At 39.2% G+C, this 22,826-nt stretch overlaps 1 protein-coding gene across 1 annotated transcript in view; it reads left to right on the top strand.

Moving 5' to 3' along the window:
* The window catches only part of gpc3 (glypican 3), a 261,250-nt gene that overhangs the window by 132,195 nt on the left and 106,229 nt on the right, over positions 1 to 22,826 (top strand). Inside the window, exon 3 of the mRNA XM_022684240.2 lies at positions 10,924 to 11,612. Coding sequence (XP_022539961.2) covers positions 10,924 to 11,612 — 689 coding nt within the window. The remainder of the gene's footprint in view (positions 1 to 10,923; positions 11,613 to 22,826) is intronic.

Here is a 22,826-nt window from a genome sequence, read left to right as displayed (position 1 = left end):
ACTCGGCATGTTCTTGATTGTTAATGTTTGTTTGGGTGTGCATAAATTTGAATGCATAATAAATGCGTCTGTTTTATTGCGCTTGTGTTTGACATATGAAGTGTTTGTAGATGGACATGCAATACTGATGCTGTCCTTTTCAGACCGAATGTGTTTGTGAGTGATAATAAATGTGTTTATGTGTGAGAGGATGTGTTTAAGATTCTCTGGGGGTGTGCGGACCCTCCTGTCTCCTCCCTGTTCTCTACTCATGTAGGGATGAAACTGAAGCTGTTCTGTCCCAATCTGTGCACTGCACACTACCCCTACTGCTACAAAACACACTGGCAGTACTGTACCTTACTGAGTGACCTACTGCCTTCATGAACAGGATGAAGAAGTTCAGTCAGTAGTGTGTAATGTAGATGAATTGAACACAATAAACACCAGTTGATGTGCATATAATGAGGGTATCTGATGCCAGCCATACAAAAAGTGCACATGAAAAAATACACAGTTATTGTAAGGGGCCGCCCGCGCCGTGGTCTTCCCACCACTAGAGGGAGGCCACGCTCTAAGCCAAGTGGTAATCAGCGTGATTAACAACAGCTGGTGTCACTACCTTATAAGGGCTTCCTTCCGGTTCCTCGGCGCAGAGTCTTGAGTATTCCTGTCAGAAAGCAAGACCACGCCGGTTTTCCTAGCGATCTCCTTAGAGTGGCCAAGTGGCTCTCTTTTTCTCTTCACCTCTATGAGAACAGTGTATACTGGGCTCAGTTCACAGAGGTTCTCTTTATTTCTTTCGGAGCTACCTGCTTCGCTTTAATCACTCCACCTCGTTGGTCGTGTCACCACGAGGCTGTCTTTCTTTTTTTTCTCTCTCTCACTTTCGTCACAAAAAAAAAAAAAAACAAAAAAAAAAAACAAACTTTCTATCGTTTCTAGCGACCAGAGGGGGAAACCTTTTCCCTTCTAACTTCGCTTACCTTTTTTATGTAGCCTTTATTGGTTGGTTCTCACAGTTTACAAATCATTAATCCTGCTATAATTATTATTATTTTCTTTCACTTCGTTTACTTTGCTCGCGCTCCGCTTGCCGCGAGTCATTTAGTTCTTTCCAGCGCTGACGTCATCGGCTCGTCCCCGGTGGCGCAGTGTGTAGGCCGGGGTCTCTGTGCCTCAGAGCCCATTCTCGCGGGTGTTCAAACCCCGCTCTCCGCGACTTTTATTTTTAACTTTTTCAAACCTTATACTGTCGCTTTGTGTCTTCATTTCTTTCATTTCGCCACAGTAAAACAGTGCTTTCTACTCTTACACTTTAGTTTGTTTAATTATTCGGTGTTCTATACCCTGCCCCCAGTGTTAAAGCACCTACAGTCACTAATCGCTCATAGCCCTCTATAGTGTTGTGGTCTACTCATTGGCCCTTCACACAAACGGTCTGGGTTCAAATCCAGCTCAATGCAATTCTCCCATATATGCTTTTGAGTTCATCCTGGTGCTATATTTCACCAGGTTAAATACAATCTGAGACAGCTATCTGGATCTTACCTTTAGGGTAGCTGTCTCATTACAGTTATATAATAATTTAAATTAAATTTGCAGTGCAAGCTTGTGCAAAAACTACTAGTGCAAAATAATGTAATGTAAAAGAGCATCTCTGAGAGTGTGTCTGCTGAGATGAGGGGTGTGTTCATGTAGTGACCAGAGTGGCCAGAGTGAAAAAGTGTCACAGAGTCTTCAGTTTGCTGTGCTGAGAGGAGTTGAACAGTCTTATGGCCTGAGGGACAAAAGATTTTCGGAGTCTGTCTGTGGAGCAGGACTGGGACTGGGACAGTCTGCCGCTGAATGAGCTCCTCTGCCTGGTGATGGTGCTGTGCAGAGGGTGGTGAACATTGGAGGAGGATAATAATAATTACGCAGCTGAGAAACAGATACATAATATAGTCTATAATTAAAGAATCATTGTTGCTCTTATGCTATATTGTTGGCAGGTTGAGAAGTTTGCCAGAATTGGCATCAGAAAGTATGGTGTCAGCTGAAGTGGTGGAGGAATATTACAGGATTTTACACTAATAACAGCAGCTGTACTTGAGATTGAACTTGTATGAACACAGGACACTGAATTGTTTAAATAAATATACTGAATGTATTATTGACTATTTGTTAGTCTTGTCAGAACCTTATTTTATTCATTAAAATGATCTGTTAGCTAAAACATGGACTTTCCCGTCCATCTGTCTCCATTATTATAATTCACGTCATCTGGTCTGTGTTCAGCCTCACTCACAAGATAACAACTCACAACTTATACAATACAGGTGTGTGCATCCTCAAGCTATTTTATGAGGTGGTAAGTTTGGCAATTAAGTTTGGGCATGGGCCAGATATTTTCCAAGCCATTACGTGGCGGGTTTTGTAAAATGAAAAAGTGTAATGGGATGGAGTGCTACAGACTAGTAGCTCTCCAGCCCAGAGGGTTGTTGAACCCAATTGCAGAACAGTTTTCAAAGCAGGTAAACCCAAGAAGAAAGGAAAAAATAAATACGAAAAACACACCGCTCCTCACACTGGATCGAATCTGTGTCTGGAGGTGCCCTGGCTAGTGAATTGGGACACGGCACTGAAAAGGACTCCCATATAAGGAGATACGTAGCCCAAGAATGGGGGGAAAAACAATAATGGGCGGAAACTAAAGTCAGGCCGAGTGCAACAGAGAGAGGAGAGGAATGTAAACATAAGCTCACCAGAGAAGCATTTTATTTTTTCCATATTGTTTATTATATTTTAAACAACACCTATTGCTGATTCCTTTTCTACATTATGTACTATTGTTGCTCTTATGCTATATTCATGACATGCACGTCAGAGTTTTTATTTTATTATTTATTTTTTCTGATAGGTCATGCTTTTAATATTAAGATGAGAGTGTCTTAATGTGATCTGAATATGGTTAAAAACCTAAATTTGGACCAGTATTAATAAAACAGCAGCAGGCAGTTTTTTACTCTCAGTAATCTCCAGTATCTCCGGTATCTGCAGTATCTATGATAAACCTTATTCCTGCCGTACGACATTGCCTACAGCTAAGTGATTTCTCTCTGGCCTGCGTCAGTGAGGGCTGTATATTATGCAGCGTGTGTTGATGTAGCAGCAGCTCGGGCCCCTGAGAGCCGGTCTCAGCGGGGGAGATGGATGGGGCAGTTAATGCTTGTGGCTGTAGACAGTCTGCTTAGCAGCATGCTGATGCCGCGGCGCTCCGGCAGCATGGCCTAATTAAAGTCTCCGCTCCTCTGGATCACCTTCAGCCTCTCTGACCAGAGCACTAATGAACCCGACAGCGTTTCAGCGGGTGCCACGTTTTTATTTGAGAATATATTTTAGTGTATTTACCATTATGTAGGTGTATATTTAGATTGTAGACTTTGATAGTAATAAGAGTACATCATCGAGATAGCAAGGCGATATGAATTATTAGATGGATGGGATGTTCCATTTCTTTTTTTTTTTTTTTTTTTGAATCACATATCAATATGACAGCATTTTTTTTACATGTTACAGCAATGTATATTACATTACTACGCTATTCACCTTTTACATTTGAATCAAAGCCAAGAAAGAAAATAAATACTTAAAAAAAAAGAAATATGAGGTAGGGGTGGGCAATATTATATCGTATACAATATATCGTGACACAGAAATATCATGATATTAAAAATCCATATCGTGATAATAGGGCTGTTCTGTCTTAAAAGTAGTGTATTATTTACTGTGAAGCTTTAGGTGTTTTTATTGTATAATTGTTTTAGTTGGCAGTTTATATGCGTGCACTAAATATTCTGCAATATTATTTGCTGCATTATATTATTTTATGCTATAATATTTATTTTCCCACATTATGATTATTCTGTTGTACTATTATACTATATTCCTGAAATGAATGAATTATTTTAGTTTTCCTATATCGCCAAGTATATTGTTATCGCAAAAATACCCTGAAATATCGTGATATTATTTTAGAGCCATATCGCTCACCCCTAATATGAGGACAACCAAATCTTGAACAGAACATGGGGTGCAGATAAAAAGTACACAAATGATGAGCATTTATGGGAAATATAGTTTTTCCACTTCTTTTAAATTCCTTCAAATTGATCATTCTGAAGCTATTTATATACTATTTCCCAATAGATGGTGTTTCAGACTTAAGCCATTTCTTCGTGATTGTTTTACTCACAGCTACACTGAGTATACCAAATAAATGCTTTGTTTGAATGCTTGCTGAGATTGAATGTAAAATCCTAAAAACAAGTTCCTTCCAATTTAAAGTAAGTTCTGGCCCAAATATGATTTGTAGTCCTGTATAGATCTCACTCCAGAAGGTCATTATCTTTTGGCAGACAAATGACAAATGATAATGGTTGGCTTCCTGGGAACCACAAGACCTACAGGAGCTAGATGAGCCAGAGTAGCAGGAAGACTGGAGTTAGTGGAAATACATTATAGAATATATTATCGTATTTTTCAGACTATAAAGCACACTGGATTATAAGGTGCAGTATCAATACATGTCTTTTTTCTGGTCTTTTGTCATACATAAGGCGCACTGGATTATTAGGCGCATTATGCAACACTAGTAAGGAACAGGGGTGTCACCATGTTTTCCCAGGCAGTTGGAACCCTGGGAGGGATTTTTTACTGTTGTCTAGTGTAAACAGAACTGAACTTCTAAACATACACCTACCTATCTCAATTGTAGTTCACTTGTGGTGTTTCAAATAAAAAAAAATCTAACCATTTGTTCCTTAGCTCTGAATTACTTGGCAAATTACAAGTATATAACACTGATGTGTTATTCGCACAAATAACACAGGAATGAACAGCCATGCTGTTCCTAGGGCTGTTAGCTTCTATCTTCTATCCGGCTTCAGCTCTGCCTGTGGGTGGTCCAGAGCCAAGGTGGGCGGGGCCATGAATACTAATTTACAGGTTGATGTAGACATGGTGCTTTTCCTGATCGCCACATTTTTCTGAGTATTTTCTTTTACTAGCTACTGCAGACAATGGAGGTTGAGGAAGAGTTTTATGTGCAGTATCATATCGTCGTTGTCCTATGAATAACACTTATCTCCATTTTTGTTTATTTTTATTATTATTATTTTACTACATAGTTTGAACAGACAAACTGTCCCTTACACTGGGCCAAAATTTCTTGATGAACGGACCAATAGAAACATTTTAAAATGACCTGAAATAAACTCTTTTTACATTCACTTCTATTGAACGTTTCCAAGGTTTTGTTCTCTCTCCTGTAAAGTTGCTGTTTTGGAGATAAGTGTTTTTCGTTGGACAGCGATGATATACAACTCAGAGAGACCTACTGTATTTCACATAGAACAAGAAAAAGTGAATTTTAGCGGAAGGACACCTTTAAGCTATTCTATACTATTTTATATTTTTTATACAACATTTGGACCATTGACTGCACTGAGTCTCTTTTTCTTTGTAAACTGTGTTTTTATTATCTTTCAGCACTTGGAAAACATGTAGATTTTGATATTTTTAAATCACAGTCTCTCTGATTGTGTAGCTTATTTCAGGATTTTAGTCTTGCCTTTGTTTGTAACTGGACTGATGTCACTAAGCCTGTATTTAGCTTGGATCTGTATCTGCTTTAGATCTCACAGATCACTCACTCACTCAATAACAGAGTAACTGTCTGACTCCGTCTCTCTCTCTCTCTCTCTCTCTCTCTCTCTCTCTCCGGGAGTGATATACTCCTCCTCTCCAGTCCTTATTCCCTCTCTCCGTGTTTCTAAATCTCCTCGGCCGCTGCTCTGGGCTCCCCGGTAGTCTGTGTGGATTTGGGAGCAGTCCCTCTTTGCCTCGGCGCTGATAAGACTTCACTGAGAGCTTTCAAATGCATCTGATTATTTCTCGGCTCCGGCTCACGCTTTGTGCAGTTTTCTTCTCCCAGCATCTCTGAGGCTCCGCTGCTCAAACAGCCTCCGGTCTGGATGAATGTGCCGCTTTTAAGTCTTTTAAGACTCTTGAAAAGCAGCCCTTTTGTTGTTGTAAAAGGTCACCCTGCAAAAAGCTCCGTTTCCATCTGATGCGGGAAGCTTTGCATGCTTTATTTTGCAGACTGTCATCAGTCACAGGATTACAGAGATGTGCGTAGCTGATGGCGTGCGAGAGAGAGATATGCTGTATATCAGGAAAAGTTATTAGATGTTTCAAGGTGAAATGTGTTGCTGTGTTAACTCAAGAGGAATTCAATTAAACTCTAACAATAGATACTCATACGTCACCTACAGGAAGCATTCGAGACATTATTACTTCATCCACTGAATTTGGAAACTTGAGATTCTCACAAATTTCAACAAAATTAAATTTACAAGTAGTTCTTCCTGTACCTGTACCTGTAAAAAATAATCTTATTTAAAAAATGAGTCTCATGTTTGCACCTTAAACCTACATATCATCCTACAAGTAAACAGGTACATATACTCGCCTCTGGATGGCAAAAGAGCTAGCGCTTAGTGCGCTTAGTGGCTAATGCTAATGCTGCTCTAGCAGTGCTAGCTGGGGTTAGCAGCAGGCTACAGGCCGATTATACGTCTGGACGGCAAGAGAGCTGACTCTTAGTGCGGTTAGCGGCTAATGCTAATACAGCTCCAGTCTCTGTGCTGGAGAACTAAACCGAATCTCAATTATAATGCTGTACTTGAGCATTATAGGATGAACAAGGATCAACAAAAAGGCTTAAAAGCCTTCAACATTATATGCGAATTGACATTTCCTGATCATGGGCTCCTCCTACAGTTTATAATTGTATTTGCATTTTGAGACACTCCTGAAGGACACTCTTTACACCTGCATTTCTGGACAAGCTGAAGGAAAAAATGCATATGCATAGGTCTGAGTCAGTAATGCTAATGGTATTTACGTTAATATAGCTCAGGTTATGCACTGTTACAAAGCATCGTCCTGACTGCTTCATGAGACTTCAAAAACAAGTCTCATGTTTGCACTTCAAACCTACACATCATCCTGCGTAGCACCTAAGAGGTGGGGCAGGTAAACAGATGAGTTTAAAACATTACCCTACAATATAAATGACAAAATCTTACATAGTGTCATATTGTAAGGGTACAAGGAATAACAAGCCATGGGGTCTACAGCACAGCAGGAAAATGTAACTTAAAAATCAGTAAACCAGGAAAATATTGCATATTTAAATGGATTTTTTTTTTTTTAATAATTTCATTTGCATAGTCTACTATTACGTCTACAGCTGGGAGTCACTGGATTGTATAGGGCACCGTCAAAAACATACTGTATGTCCATATACATGAATATACATGTTTTTCAGCAACATGTTGTTGCTTTTATGCATAATGGCATAATGGAAACTTTACGGGAAAAAAAAAACATTTTTAATGTTTAAGTGTTTTAAGTCAATGGGTCATGTTAGAGCTGGGGCTCTAACCCTTTTTGCCGTTTGACCCCTTTTTAGGGTCTACTTTGTGACCCCACCCCCCCCCTTTAACTCATCCACCTGTACAAAAACGGATTTCTAAAAGTAAAGCAAAAGTAATTGGATATGTTAAATTACTTAATATAGAGGCTTTGGGTGGTTTCTACATGTAGTTTCTAAAAAGCATTGAATTTTTAAGCGAATCTGGACAGGCAGACCCACCATCCGCACCTAAATCTGTACAGGTCGTTAAAAAAAACACCTTTTACTATATCACCCTCACAACCCCCAAAGGACTATGGAAAGACCCCAGTTTTAGAGCATTTCTATTGGACCACTTATCATAATATTTTTGAGACAGTATAAAGAATAAATGATGGATTAATATTTTTTTAAAGAAAGTGAAAATGGCAAAAACAGAGATTTTAAAAAAGTTTTGCATTATTATATACAGTATTGTGCAAAAGCTTTAGGCACCTGTGGGAATTTTAAGTAAAGAAAAAGCGTCTTATCTGTTCAGTAAGTGTTTATTAGCTCAGTAAAACACCAGCATTACAATTAATACAAACAGCAATTTTACAAAAAGCAAAAGTTTTCTTTAAAACATCTTCTAATCTCTGCTCCTCATCTGAGTTTAATAGAGTTATTTCTAGTTCTCATCATATTAATAAACACCTGGTTTGGTAAATTGGTAAATTTGTTAAATCAGGTGAGCTGCTGACGGAACTGAACATAATATACACATGCTGGCTGAGGAGCATCCGGGAGAAATCTGGAATCTCTACACTTTGTTCTTCAGCTTGGCTCACAGGATATAACACTTATACCTAGTTATAAATGAGAATTCCTTGTTACTTTTTACTGTATGTATGTTTATTTGCATTTGTTCAAATCATATGTGGTGCTTTTTTCAGGTAAAAACACTCATACTGCTGAGATAAATGGATTAGTTTAATTTGCTTAGGTGCCTAAAATCTTTACACATTACTGTGGATATGAATGAATGAAATCCTTGAAATCCTGAAACTGAAACAACTGAGGTGCACATTGAATTCTGACGTGATTTGTTCAGCCGTGGTTTTATGTTTTTTGGATACAATCCGGGTTAGCACCCGAACATCCCTTTCAGACAGCTTCCTCTTACAGCGTCCACAGTTAATCCTGTTGGATGTGGTTGGTCCTTCTTGGTGGTATGCTGACATTACCCTGGATACCGTGGCTCTTGATGCATCACAAAGACTTGCTGTCTTGGTCACAGATGCTCCAGCAAGACGTGCACCAACAATTTGTCCTCTTTTGAACTCTGATATGTCATCCATAATGTTGTGTGCATTGCAATATTTTGAGCAGAACTGTGCTCTCACCCTGCTAATTTAACCTTTACACTCTGCTCTTACTGGTGCAATGTGCAATTAATGAAGATTGGCCACCAGGCTGCTCCAATTTAGCCATGAAACCTCCCACACTAAAATGATGACAGGTGTTTCAGTTTTATTGTCCAACCCCTGAACATCACCTTTTGTAGATAAGACCGGGCAACTCTGATCTGTGTGATGTTCATATAGTTCGAGTTCATATTGTGACATTATGTAATATGTACGTCATGTCTTGAGATTATCGGCTGGTTTCAAAACAGAAACCCGATTATTTACTCATGTATTATCTCACATGGACCCAGAGTTTCTCATTATCTGATCACCCAACGGCGTGCACACACACTGATTGGATTACTGACGGAAATCTGATGTTCTGCAGTTATCAGATTATGATGAAGTGCATGTAAACACACTCATTGTGATTAGCAGTAAATGCTATGTTTTTATGCTATAAAGGGTCTTACATTTAGAGGGTGTTTAGCTTCACAGCTCTTGTTCTTCTATCTCTGGGAGCATCTTTATATGTAGGAGTGTGGGACACGTTCACGGGAGTGAACTCTCTGTCAGTAAAAAGTCCGGAAAAAGTGTCTTATTGTTCTTTGCTCAGTAAAGCTTGAATTTTTATAAGTAATTTATTCACTACTGATTAAATTTTATTCAGTGTGATCTTTATTAATACATAATTGTGGTTCTGTTATGTGAAAATCATTAATTTTGCTGTATTCATTGTTATAATGCACAATAAACAGGTTATTACCACCCTGTTGAGCAAATTACTGAACAGGAAGTATTACATCATTTTACTTGTGATTAGTGTGTAATTGGCAGCACTTTTAACGAGCAGATTAATGAGAGTTTTTAGTAGCAGGGTTATCGCTGTATTGGGCTTAAAATCAAGTTCATAATAATTTAGTTTAATTAGTCACTAATCACCAAGGATTGTAATATATTGTAAAATGAGGTTCTACACAGCATTAATTATAGACTAAAAAGCACAAAACTAATATTTCATTAATTCATTAAACACTGCTAATTACACACTATTAACATGTAAATTAGGTAACAGCGCACTAATATGCACAACAGGGTGGTAACAAAGTGTTAGCCGACACTGTTGTGCTAATTAAGATTATTCTTTCATAAAGACTAAAGCTTAATTCAGACTTTTTCAGAAAATTCTTCAATCAGAAATTTCCCATTAATCTATTCATCATGCCATTCTTAAAAATCTTATTTATCAATACATTTTAGGTCATGAAATATGCACTATTACCCTGTAAAATATTTAAAATGCTCTGCAAGTCATTTGTTCCAACATAAATATGCATCTCCTGAATATATAAATCCTTTTTTCAATTATACTGTCATTTATGTGGATTTCAAGTCTATTTCAAAGTGTGTTTTCAACCAAATTATAGATTAAAATAAATTAAAGTAAATTATGTGTTAACCCATAAGAGCCCATGTTGAAGATGGGTTAGTACTGGAGATCAAATTGTGTATTTTAGCTTCTACAGCTCTGTTCTAACTATTTAACCATTTAAACTCTTTCATGAAATGTTTTATGTTCCATAGAACTAGTTCTGACCAGATTTCTAGACCAAAATGTTCAAATATAAGTTACAAAATTGTTGTATTATTTATGTCATATCAAGATTTTGAACTTAAAATATTTACAGTCATGTGACCATAGTAAGAAAAAACCTTCTCACTGTCTATATCTGATTCAAACTTGAACTTAGTATCAATATTCAGAAATGAGTCTGGTATCTTATTAAATAACTGACATGAACACAAAGCACTTATTTAATTCTTGTTAGTTAATTACACCGATTTGAAAAATCATTAAGAAGTCACCTGTTAATGTACTCTTGTTTTATTATTTATGAATTAGTAATGTGCTTTAAATAAGCCCCTGTTGAGGAACAAAAAATGTGTAATAAAGAGATATATCCTCTCTGAGATGGGTTATATGTATAGACTGCATGTTCTTTAGATGTAAAAAAGGATAACCTGTGTTATAGATGAATATTAAATTGCTCTCTCTCTCTCTCTCTCTCTCTTTTTTTTTTTCTCTCTCTCTCTCAGAGGCCTTTGACATGGTCTTGCGCTTAGGTCGTAACTCCACCCTCGCCATGCTGAGGGAGGAGTTCCCTGCTTTAGTGGGCGGAGCCAGTGGTGCTGTCACTCAGCTCTTCCTGGAGATGTCTCTCTACATCCTGGGCTCAGAGGCCAACGTGGACGACATGGTGACGTCCTTCTTTTCCCGCCTCTTCCCCCTGGCCTACCGCCGGGTCCTCGGCAACGGGGCGACATCGGGCACTTCGGAGGACTGCCTGCGGGGGGCGTGGCGCGAGTCCTCTGCGTTCGGCTCGTATCCCAAACTGATGATGACGCGCCTGTCTCACTCGCTGCCGGCCACGCGCGTCTTCCTGCAGGCGCTGAACCTGGGCATCGAGGTGGTGAACACCACGCAGCACCTGAAGGCGGGCCGGGACTGCGGGCGGGCGCTGCTCAGGCTGTGGTACTGCCCGCACTGCCAGGGGCTGCTGGAGGCTCGGCCGTGCCGGGCTCTGTGCCTCAGCACCATGGGGTCCTGCCTCGGGGGGGCGGCCGAGGTGCAGCCTCACTGGAGGAGCTACGTGGAGGGGCTGGGGACCCTGGACAGCTCCATGAGGGGAGAGCAGGACATGGAGGAGGTGGTGCTCAGACTGCATGTGATCATCAAACTGGCCCTCAAACACGCTGTAGGAGCTAAGACTCGATTAAACACACAGGTTAGTCTCACACACACACACACATAAACTCACACACATACACACAATATAAAACAGCTGTTTACCGTGCAGTGATCACTGCTGTCCAAACACCATATATCATAGAAGATCATAGAAGGCATTACCATCCACAGTGGACAGTGCATTAGGTGGTAATTATCGTGTCTGGCTAGAATTGTCCATTAGAACAGACAAGCAACTCATCTAAACCTAATGCAGGAGGCCCCACATGCGTTCTTTAACTTCCTTAGGACATGGCAAAAGTCATGGGACACAAGCTTTTTCCTGATCCTTGGCACTTTCCTGTTCCTTTCCCCCCCAGGGACATTGGTATGGAATAGTATATATTGTTAACATTTGATGTTTGGCTAAAGGGCTGGATAACCTCCATTCCTCTTTTGAGATGCACCGAATATTTGTCAACCCAATTAATTTTTTTCCAAAAATGGCATTTTATTGGTCAAAAATGTTATAGCAAACTATTACAAATTTATTTGAAGTCATATTGCAGTTAGGAATTTTCTAGAAGAAGTGAGATAGGCTCACCTTCCAACCCCATCCTCCCAAAAATACAGGAATGCTGTGTAATTGATTCAGTGGTGAAAAATAGCAAATTTAATGCATAAGTGCATCTCTGCTTCCCTCCATTCTCTCCACTGTCTGCACTTTTCTGTAGCCATAGCTTTCATAATCTTACTCTAAACCTCCCTCACAAAGGAAGAGTGCTTCTCTTCCTGCTTCTCAGTTGGACATTTAGATTATAAAAGTAATAGTGCCCACAGTGGACAGCACTGAGTATTTGGCAACCAAAAATGGCCTGAATTTATTTAAAGTCATATTGCAGTGTTTTCACTAATGTTAGGATTTTTTTTCCAACAGTGGTTTTCGACTCACTTTCCAATCCTTTCCTCTCAAAACTGCATTTTAGTTTGCTGTAAAAAAAACATATCTGTCAGTCTTTGGCCAAATCTATATATATATATCTCTACTCCCCTCCTTCTCTTTTCTCTCTGCTGTCTGTGCTTCTCTTCATCCATCGCTTTCATAAGCACTCTCTAAACTCAGCTACAGCACCAGAGAGGCTTCCAGCTCTTTCCAGGAAGCTCTTCCTGATGTTGTGTGGAGTGCAGCCTCTCCCAGCTTCTCATGGGTGACCCCGTCAGTGGGGTGCGAGGAGTTTAAACAGCAGTAACGCACTCCAGTTGCTGGTGCGCGTGTGAGGGCAAGTGCTCATGAAATATTTAAAAAAGTGCCGGCGCTGAAGCTCTTACTGCATCCCGTCTCTGCATGGAGGGACTGCACTGACCTTTCCACTTTCACACCCAGTTTCCTGTGAGCGACACACAGACCACCACACACACTCCCGCACACTCGCACACACATGTTCACAATCGTACACACTCACGCACACGCATTATTCATCAAATCTCCACTTATCTGCTGCTGGGTCTGAACTGCTGCTGTGATTCTTCTGTGCGTGATACTATGTGTGTTGTGTGTAAGTGTGTGTGTGTGTGTGTGTGTGTGTGTGTGGTGCGTGAGCCGGGAGGTTGTTTACAGGCAGGTTTGTTGCCGTTTTATATGTGTGTGGTTTGATTTGTCAAGCTAAGAGCGGATTTGGATCAGAGCAGAATTTCACAGTGAGCTTCATCATGTTTGGCTCAGGATGTTCACACTCACACAACACCAGACCAAACCAGAGCATCCAGAACATTTAACTTTAATTCAGCTCCACGCTGTGCATTAACTCTTATCTCACTTTGCGTTTGAGTTTTAAGAACTTATAGTATGATTAGAAATCTCTTATAACCTTTTATAATGTTTCTAGGGAGAGATCACACAGGAAGTGATGTAAGAACAAGTGTTTTTTTTTCTGCAAAGCTGTGTCTTCAGGGTTGTCGGAGGAGCCTGTCCATAACAGATGCTCATCAGATCATCAGATCATGACTTGCATTGTATTGTGGAAGTTTGTTTTTTAAGCTGACAAATTCAGAAATTACAAAAACAAATAAACCAACCAATAAAACTAAAAATATATTTTTAGGTTTTGCTTAGTAACTACTATGAATTTATATGAATTTATATTTGTATATGTTTTACATTTTTTCTTAATCGCTTTGATGCATTTCTCAAATCAGAGTTAATATTTGCACCGCAGTGTAGGTGCCAGTCCTGTCGCTGCCTGTCTTGGACTCTAGCTCATGCTTTAAAGACTACATTTCCCAGTATATATCTGCACTCTACCCTCCGGATCATGTCACTGTTCCTAATGCCATTTCCTGTTCCCCCTTGTATCAATACCCCTCTGTTTCTTACATTACATTACGTTTGGCAGATGCTTTTGTCCAAAGCGACTAACAATAATGATATACATTTAGTATTAGATGTTCATGGGGAAAAAAAAACATTAAAGGCAGGACCTAAAGGAGGTCAAAGGGAAATCCTAGGATAGAGGAGGAAAAGAGGGGAAGAAGGAAATAAAGATTAGAGTAGTTAGTTTGTTGTTAGAGGTGTTAGGAGAGTAGGTGCTCTTTGAAGAGCTCTGTCTACAGGAGTTTCTGTTCTCCGTTGCTGAGTATTGAACCTATTTTCATAGCTCCTCTACCCAGCGTTTCATTTGTACTCGTATTCTTTTGTTGCTGACCTGTTTTTTTTTTTGTCTTGACCTCTTGCTCTGTTTTGTACCTCCTGTGTATGACCTCTAGCCTGTTTTCTCTGGTACGTTGTTTATTGCTGCTCTATTTACCATACCTGTCCCACATAACTCTTGTAAGTTTTACAATTTTGCTAATTAACTTGACATTAAGTACCTGCGCATGTCTGCGTCTCGTCTGGCAGTAGGCCTATCTCAAAACAGGTTGTCCGAGCAGCACCATAAAATGGATGATCCTTTGTCCATGCCCCATATATGAGCACTTTAGTTACAAACAATCAAATAGAAATGTATAAAATCTGCTTTATAGACTCTGACAATCAGTTAAACTAATTTGAATGTAAGGACGTGTGCAGTGAACTAATGAGTTGTTCTAGTGGGTAAGCCAGTTCAGCAGAATAACGTGTAATTTAATGTGATCTACAGATGCAATTGATAATTTGGGAAACAGCAGACAATTGTACAAAATAATTAGCTGTTTGAGAATAAATGAGAAATGGCTTCTGCACAAGTGACTAGATGATGTGTAGATCAAACAATTGGTTTTGAGAAATTGAATTCTGATGTGAGAAATGATCCAAAGCGATGGAGAAAATCTGTAATATTGAAGACATTAAAGCTATACGAAACACATATTTTATTTAAAAAAAGTTAAACATAGCAGAATATAGAGTTTTATACTTTAGATTCCTCTAAGTAGCACATTTATCTTTGAGTTCAGATCTGCACACTCTTGGTATTTTAATCTCAGTGTCTTCATGAGGTGGAATAGTTTCCTCAGCATCTTGAAGGAGTTGGAAGCATGGAAGATCCGAACATTGACTCAAATTCTGAATCGTAGAGTGTTTTTTGTTTTTTGTAAAATGCTGTTTACAGGTGAAGGAGCTGTAGTATATAGCAGAGAAATTCAGCCTACATTCAGAGTTATTTATAGGAAACAACTGATGTATCTTTCCTGGCTATTAGTTTACAACAATACAAGAACTGTCCAGAGCAGAGTATGTTTAAAAATGTTAGTTTTTGTAGTTATAATTCATATAAATGAAAAAAAATGAAAATGCACTGTCATTGTATGATTCAAAGTGTCTCAGTAGATGAAGATGCTCATCACTTCCATTGTGATGCCGGCTGGAACTTACATCCAGATTCCATATAAAAAAATATGATTATCAACTGCTGGCTTACTAGATATTTTCCTAGTAAAACATGGTAAAAGTGATGAAGCATCACATACTGTACAAACACACACTAGTGGCCAGCACATGTACTGAGATCAGTAGGCAGCCACCTTGGTGTCCAGGGAGCAATTGGACCTTGCTCAGGTCACCTCAGCCATTAATGTTGGGGGGATTGGGAGGAGAAAGTGCTGTTTCTTCACTTCTTGCCTGGTGATTGAACTGGTGGTCTTCTGGTCCAAAGTCCACTTCTGTTTCCATTAGAACAGCATTTCTTAAACTGTGGCCATAGTGGGGCCCAAGAGCAAAAATTGGCAATAGGCGGCTCACGACCAGATGTGACCCGCAAGCATAAAACATCTGACTTGTGGGGTTGATAATGAAAAAAAAAAAAAACTAAAAATCCTCTCTGGTGAGCTTTTGTTTACATGCCTCCCCTGTCTCTCTCTGTCACACTCGACGTGACTTTAGTTTACACCCGTTCTCATTTTTTCGCCTGTTCTTGGGCTCCCTATATTGGGCCTTTTTTTCCCCAGCTGTATCCCAATTCCCTAGCCAGGGCAGCATCCATCATCCAGCAGTTCAGCAGTGTAAAGGATGGAGGATGGATCTTGAAGGGAGAGGACAATGAAGGTTAACAAAAGAAGAGTAACAGAATGACAGGGGCATGGTCAAATAGCTTTTCCCAAGATGGGAGAAGAGAAGGCTTTGGTGTAAGGGGGGTTATGATGGATAAGTAAAGCATGTGGTAGAATCTGTGCAGTTGGCAGCAAAGGATGGAAGAACTTGAGGATGGAAGAGTATGAAGAATATACTGTCAGATCCTACACTGGGTCAGGTCTGCTGAAACTGACACAAGCAGCTGTTTGGAATGAGTATGATGAAAGGGTGAAGGTCTTGAGCAAAGTCTTGAGCAGATGATTGAACAGGATATGGTACCATAGAGAGGTGGTTGGATAGTTGGATGGTTGGATGCAAGAAGAAACTATAATATAGTGTCTGATGGGAGGATTGGAGACAGGAGATAAGTGTTGGAAGATCTGTTTGACCTTATCTTTAAAGAAGGGAAGGGTTTGCTTGAGGGAGCAGGAGGGTTCAGTAGAGGGCAGAACATTGCGAGAAGCTTGAGTAGATTAGATGCTGCCAGCTTCTTTTTATAGAAGGAGAATTTAGTGGCAGTTACTTCTATTGAGAACCTAGAAAGAAAAGAAAGAGTCTTGCTGTGATTTCCTCGTCTTTCTCTCCTCAGTTAGTCCTTGTTCTCTGGTTACTGTGCAGAACATCCGTCAGCCGTGTGGCAGGTGGGGAGGATCTTGCAAGTCTTGAAGTAGAGAGGACAGTGAAGGTTAACTGAAGAGGAACACAATGACAGAGTAATGTTAACATAGCAGTTTCCAAGACAGAAGAGAAGATAAGACATCAATTTGTGGAAGGGTGGTTATGATAGACAAGGAAAGTAAGGGGGAAAGAGTGTAGGCAGCAGGAAGAACTTGGGGAAAAAGAGATGTGTGCTAGAAGAGTAGAAAAAAATGAAGAGGAAGAATCTAAAGGGTAAAAAGTATTGATTTCTGTCAGATCCGTAGCTCGGGGATTGTTCTGATGCATTGGAGGAAACTGATTTAAAAAAAAAACTGAAAAAATTGCGCCATTGGAAAAGCCCACAATGATTAATGGAAGAATAAATAACTGGGGTGTCCTTAACAGTTAACTTAATAAGGAAGCCAATCAGCAGGATTTCCAGTTTGTCAATGACAACATCTATAACAGTAAATTAGAATAAATAACAGTGAAATTCTCAAGATAAAAAGCAAACTGGTGCCACCATCAGGCCTGCTGATTCACTACTCAGTGATGTAGTCAAATATAGTTAAAATAATCTACTACTACTGTACAATTTAAAAATGTAATTCATATCCTTCATCATTTTCCAGTCTAATCAGCTTTTAAAGCTGGAATAAGTTCCTCTAGGTTTAACCAACCCCTGTTCAGTGTTAATAGTGGGAACTTAAGGAAGTTTTAGGGCTTTTTCAAATTAAAATCTACTTAAGGAAACTTCAATGACTTTTTTTGAAGAAAATGTTTGTTGAAACACCTTAAGCATTCTTGAAGGTTCCCAACAGCACCTTAACGTCTTCCTCCACAGTTTCAACACCTAAAACTTATACTTTTAACTGTGCAACTTACTCTGCCATTCCTGTCAACCAACCTGTCATCATGCTCTTGTGGGAGCTCATATGGGTGGAATGTGGATTTTAGGTGGGTTCCAGGAGGGCATGAGCTCTGAGTAGGGTTGTATTTAGTTGGGCTTCACAAATGGCTCCATAATGACTCCATCAATACAGCCCATCCTAATCTGGCATGGGCTCCAGTCTAGATCTCAAATACATTGTATAACCCAGATGGTTATACATGTATATATGTTTAACCCCTAGGTTTCCCACTACTGACCCTGATGGGTGCCATAACTGCAGACGCCTATAACGTCCATATGTCGGGCTAATGTAGAACTTGTGTACAAAACTTTCTGGATCCCAATTGGGGATTGGGGATTTGGTCTCAAATCATTCTAAATTAAATGATGGGATTAGTTTGTACAGTCCTTTTGCCTCCACAGATAACAATTAATAAAATAATATTTTTAATTGCTATTGGAGTTTGAACTGTAGGTAAATAAACATTTTCTAAAATTGGAAAAATGCTTTTTCTGCTGTAAAAAGAGGAACTGTATCTCCTGACAGTCTGAGATCCACAGCACAGACAGATCCTGACCTGGTAACGGATCAGTGACCACAGGCTGGCGGTAGAAAAGGGCAGGTATAAATATTCCTGTCCACCCAGAGAGGCGTGAGTGTGAGGTCAGTGTGAGAGCTGTGAGGTCGGGACAAAGACGGACTTCGTTCACCAATTCCCAAAATTCAGCATAATAAGAGACAATTTTACAGCTGTTTACCAGAAATACACCCTAAAAAGGTATGATATAAGTACTTTCTTGTACTTGAATGTACACTTTTGATAATTGTACCTTCAAAGGTATAATATTGGTCTTTACAGGGGGTCAGATGTTAATCGTTCCCTCTGAAGTACAACGTCTTTCCAAAAGCAGGAAGTACAGATTTGTACCATTTAACCAGCCAAAGAGTACATTCGGTATTCTGCATCACATATATTTATTAAACAATATATATTTTAATTATATGTTTTCCATTTGAAAGCCAGACAATTTTGGATCTCCAAGTTCTTGACACATATTCAATTGATGATAGTACAAAAACATGGGTACAAAAAAAGACTGTTACTGAAAGGTACCAGCTATAAGCTTTGTATTCTCTTAAATACAAATCTGTACTTATTTTTTGTAGTATGTACCACATAGAGAGCTGATATTACCACCCACAGTGGACAGTGTGGCTCGAATTGTCCATGCTAACAGAGAATCAAGCAAATCAAGCAAAAATCAAATCCTATCCACATTCAGTACAGGAGACTCTATACACAGATCCCACAGTTTAGTGCAGAATCATTTAGCTTCCATGCATCAGACATGGCAAAAGTCACAGGAAACAAAAGGTAATAAACTAATACACAGATTTTCCCTCTTTTATTGACGTTTAAACGTTTATTTGTTGGAACATTATAAGCTATAAGGATTTGATTGGTGGAGCTACAGTATAAGAGCATCTGTGAGCTCTGGTACTGATGCTGAATGATTAATTCTGGGTCATTAACCCTTATTTAACTCATCCCAAAATGATCAGATAGAGCTCCATCACTGCAGAGAAATCAGTTCTGCTGCTCCACAGCCCAGTGCTGGGGGCTTTTTAGCTCTTCAGCCAAATTTCTGCACTAAGCATAATGAAACAGTGCACTAAACAGTGCTAATCTAATGATATTACACTCTTAAACTGGCAGTCCGTATTATTTTGTTTCTAAACTGAAAGCAGAAGCATTTCTGAGTGGAGAAGGGATAAACTATTGTGTTTAATGGTACCAGTGTGCTGGAACGACCATCCCTGCTAAGTCTAATACAGTATAGTCATTCTAAAAACTGGGGTGTCGGGTAGCTTTTCGCTGGAGTTTTTCTTTTGGCCATGTCACACCAAGTCTTTACGTTCTTATGTCACACGTACAGCCTCTAAAAGACGATCTAGCTCAGTTTTACTGAACGTGAGCGGCTGGTGGAGCAATGGAGACTTCAGAAGGTGAAACGCCGAGCTCAGTAGCTCATTCACTCATTAAAACTCATGGTAAAACCAAAGAAATGAAAAAGTGAAGTTGACTGAGCTCTCTCTCTCTCTTTCTGAAGGAACATAACCTGTAATCGGATTCCAAAAAGAAATCCAAATCCAAAAGAAGACTGCGTCACACCCGCCCAGTTTAACATGATTCTTCCATGCTCGGTGCAATTACCCATTCTCACCAGAGAGGGAACTAATCCCTAAATTTACGAGCATCAGCTTTAAAACTCTTTAAAGTCCCTTGAGCAACTTTTAGGGGTTTTTAAATTTGGAAATGTTCTTGATGCACATTAAGCCTTTTTAAAAAGATTTATCAAAGCATACTGTACATCCTCCACAGTTTCAAACCGTACAAACCTCTAAAAGTCTCCCAAAGAACACGTTTTACATTGTACAGTGTAAACTATGTGTTATACTGCACAGTTAATTACATGTCAGTGTCAGCATTGAACACAGACTGAAGCTTCTGAATGCACTGATTAGAAATAGCTGTTAGCTGTACGGTCTGGATTCCTCTGGAGGTGTAGTGTATAGTGTAGTGAATGCTGGTGAAAAGCTGGATTGATTGATATTAAATGGAATCAGGCTGGTATGAGGCGTTTCATGATGTAAGCACTTTCTCTATAGTTCGCAGTTCTATGTGTGTCTGGATTAACTGAGCCAAAAAATGACCTTTACTTGATAGAGTCACAGAACATGTGAAACACGAGTGCACTAATTGTTTAGTCTAAAAGTAATGAAAGCATCCACCATTGCTTCTTCTTTTCTCATTTCACAATCTATCTGTCTGTCTATCTATGTGCTGCAGAATGCAATATTACAGGACCTGTGTGCCTCCATTTCCAACCTTACCTCATCTCATCCACCATATTCAGCCTTTCATTACAGTTTTCCCCAATAAACTTATCTTTCTACTCTGATATTGTAATCCTTTATATACAGCTCTGGAAAAAATTAAGAGACTACTTCAGTTTCTGAATCAGTTTCTGTGATTTAACTATTTATAGGTTTATGTTTGAGTAAAATGAACATTGTTGTTTTATTCTATAATCTACAGACAACATTTTTCCCAAATTCCAAATAAAAATATTGTTATTTAAAGCATTTATTTGCAGAAAATGAGAAATGTCTAAAATACCAAAAAAAGATGCAGAGCTTTCAGACCTCAAATAATCCAAAGAAAACAAATTCATATTCATAAAGTTTTAAGATTTCAGAAATAAATCTTTACTGGAATAACCCTGGTTTTTAAATCACAGTTTATGTATGCATCTTATTACGTTCTCCTCCACCAGTCTTCCACGCTGCTTTTGGATAACTTTATGCCTTTACTCCTGGTGCAAAAATTCAAACAGTTCAGTTTGGTTTGATGGCTTGTGATCATCCATCTTCCTCTTGATTATATTCCAGAGGTTTTCAATTTGGTAAAATCAAAGAAACTCATCATTTTTAAGTAGTGTCTTATTTTTTCCAGATCTGTATACTCCTTTTTCCTTTTTTTATTCACTTTCTTATTCTCTCTCTCTTTTTCTTCATTGCTCTCTCTCTTTTCTCCTCCTCTCACACTGTCAGCTCTCCCTCTCTCTATCTTAAACACACACTGTGTTCTGCTGCACTTCATTAGCCTTCAAAATAGATATAAGTGAAATGTCATGAGAGGACAATTAGAGTGAAATGAATCAGTATGCGCTTGCCTGTGTAAATATGTCTCAGTGTGTGAGTATGTGTGTGTATGCATGCTTGTGTGTCTGTGTATATGTGTGGGTGGATTTGCCTATATTTGTGTTTGTATGTTAGTATGTATGTGTGTGTGTTTATGCATGCATTTGTATGTGTATGTACAGCTCTGTACATACTTAAAATGAGACCACTTAAAAATTATGATTTTCTTTCTTTGATTTTACCAAATTGAAAAGCTCTGGAATATAATTAAGAGGAAGATGGATGATCACAAGCCATCAAACCAAGCTGGACTGCTTGAATGTTTGCACCAGGAGTAAAGGCATAAATGTATCCAAAAGCAGTGTGTAAGACTGGTGGAGGAGAACATGTCAAGGTGCATGAAAACTGTGATTAAAACCAGGGTTATTCCACCAAATATTGATTTCTGAACTCTTAAAACTTTATGAATATGAACTTGTTTTCTTTGCATTATTTGAGGTCTGAAAGCTCTGCATCTTTTTTTGTTATTTCAGCCATTTCTCATTTTCTTCAAATAAATGCTCTAAATGACACTATGTTTATTTGGAATTTGGGAGAAATGTTCATTTTACTCGAACATATATCTATAAATAGCAAAATCAGAGAAACTGATATGCGTGCCCATATGTATATATGCCTGTGTGTGTGTTACCCATATGAGTGTGAGTGCTGTAAGGAGGTTTTGTTCTGATCCGGTGTTCAGGTGTGTATTGATTGTAGTGTGTAAGCGGTAGATTGATCTGGGCTGTATCTGAACACACTGCAGCACTAAGTGAATCTGTCTGAACACTGGACTGACACTCCGTCAGCCTGAGGCCCGAGCTACTGGTTTTAATGGCTGTAGGAGGAAGAGATGTTGGTTCTGCTTCCGGCCAAATCAGTCCTGAGCTGAATTTCCTCCGAACTCGTTCCCGTCCGACTCCAGCGCCATCATCTCAGCCCTTTAGCCACGTTCCCCTTCACCAGCATGACAACCCCACTCATCACATCTCCCACAGTACCGCCTTATTCTTTCTATCATTTGTCTTTTCACTATCCTATCTGTGTGTGTAAGTGTGTGTGTGTGTGTGTGTGTGTGATAAAGAGAGAGAGAGAGAGAGAGAGAGAGAGAGAGAAAGAGAAGATGCATGATTTATGAAGCACTATTTTTACCAGTTACTGAGCAGAAGTGGAAAAGAAATGATGATGAGAAGGAGAAAGAAAGAAAGAAAGAAAGAAAGAAAGAGATTGAAAGAAGAGAGAAAGAGAGGAGAGAGAGGGAAAGAGAAAGAGAGAGAGCAGCCCAGAGAAAAAGAAAGAGATGTAGAGGGAGGAAGTGCGCTTTAAGGTCTAGTGGAAAATGAGCGTGAGAGCAGAACTAGCTGTTGAGGGGTTTGAAATGTGTAAGCCTAAGGGAGCTGCATACACACACACACACACACATACACACACACATACACATACACATACG

This window comes from Astyanax mexicanus, chromosome 10, assembly GCF_023375975.1.
Source record: "Astyanax mexicanus isolate ESR-SI-001 chromosome 10, AstMex3_surface, whole genome shotgun sequence".
In the NCBI taxonomy this organism is placed as follows: domain Eukaryota; kingdom Metazoa; phylum Chordata; class Actinopteri; order Characiformes; family Acestrorhamphidae; genus Astyanax; species Astyanax mexicanus.
This window is presented reverse-complemented; position numbering and strand designations above follow the sequence as displayed.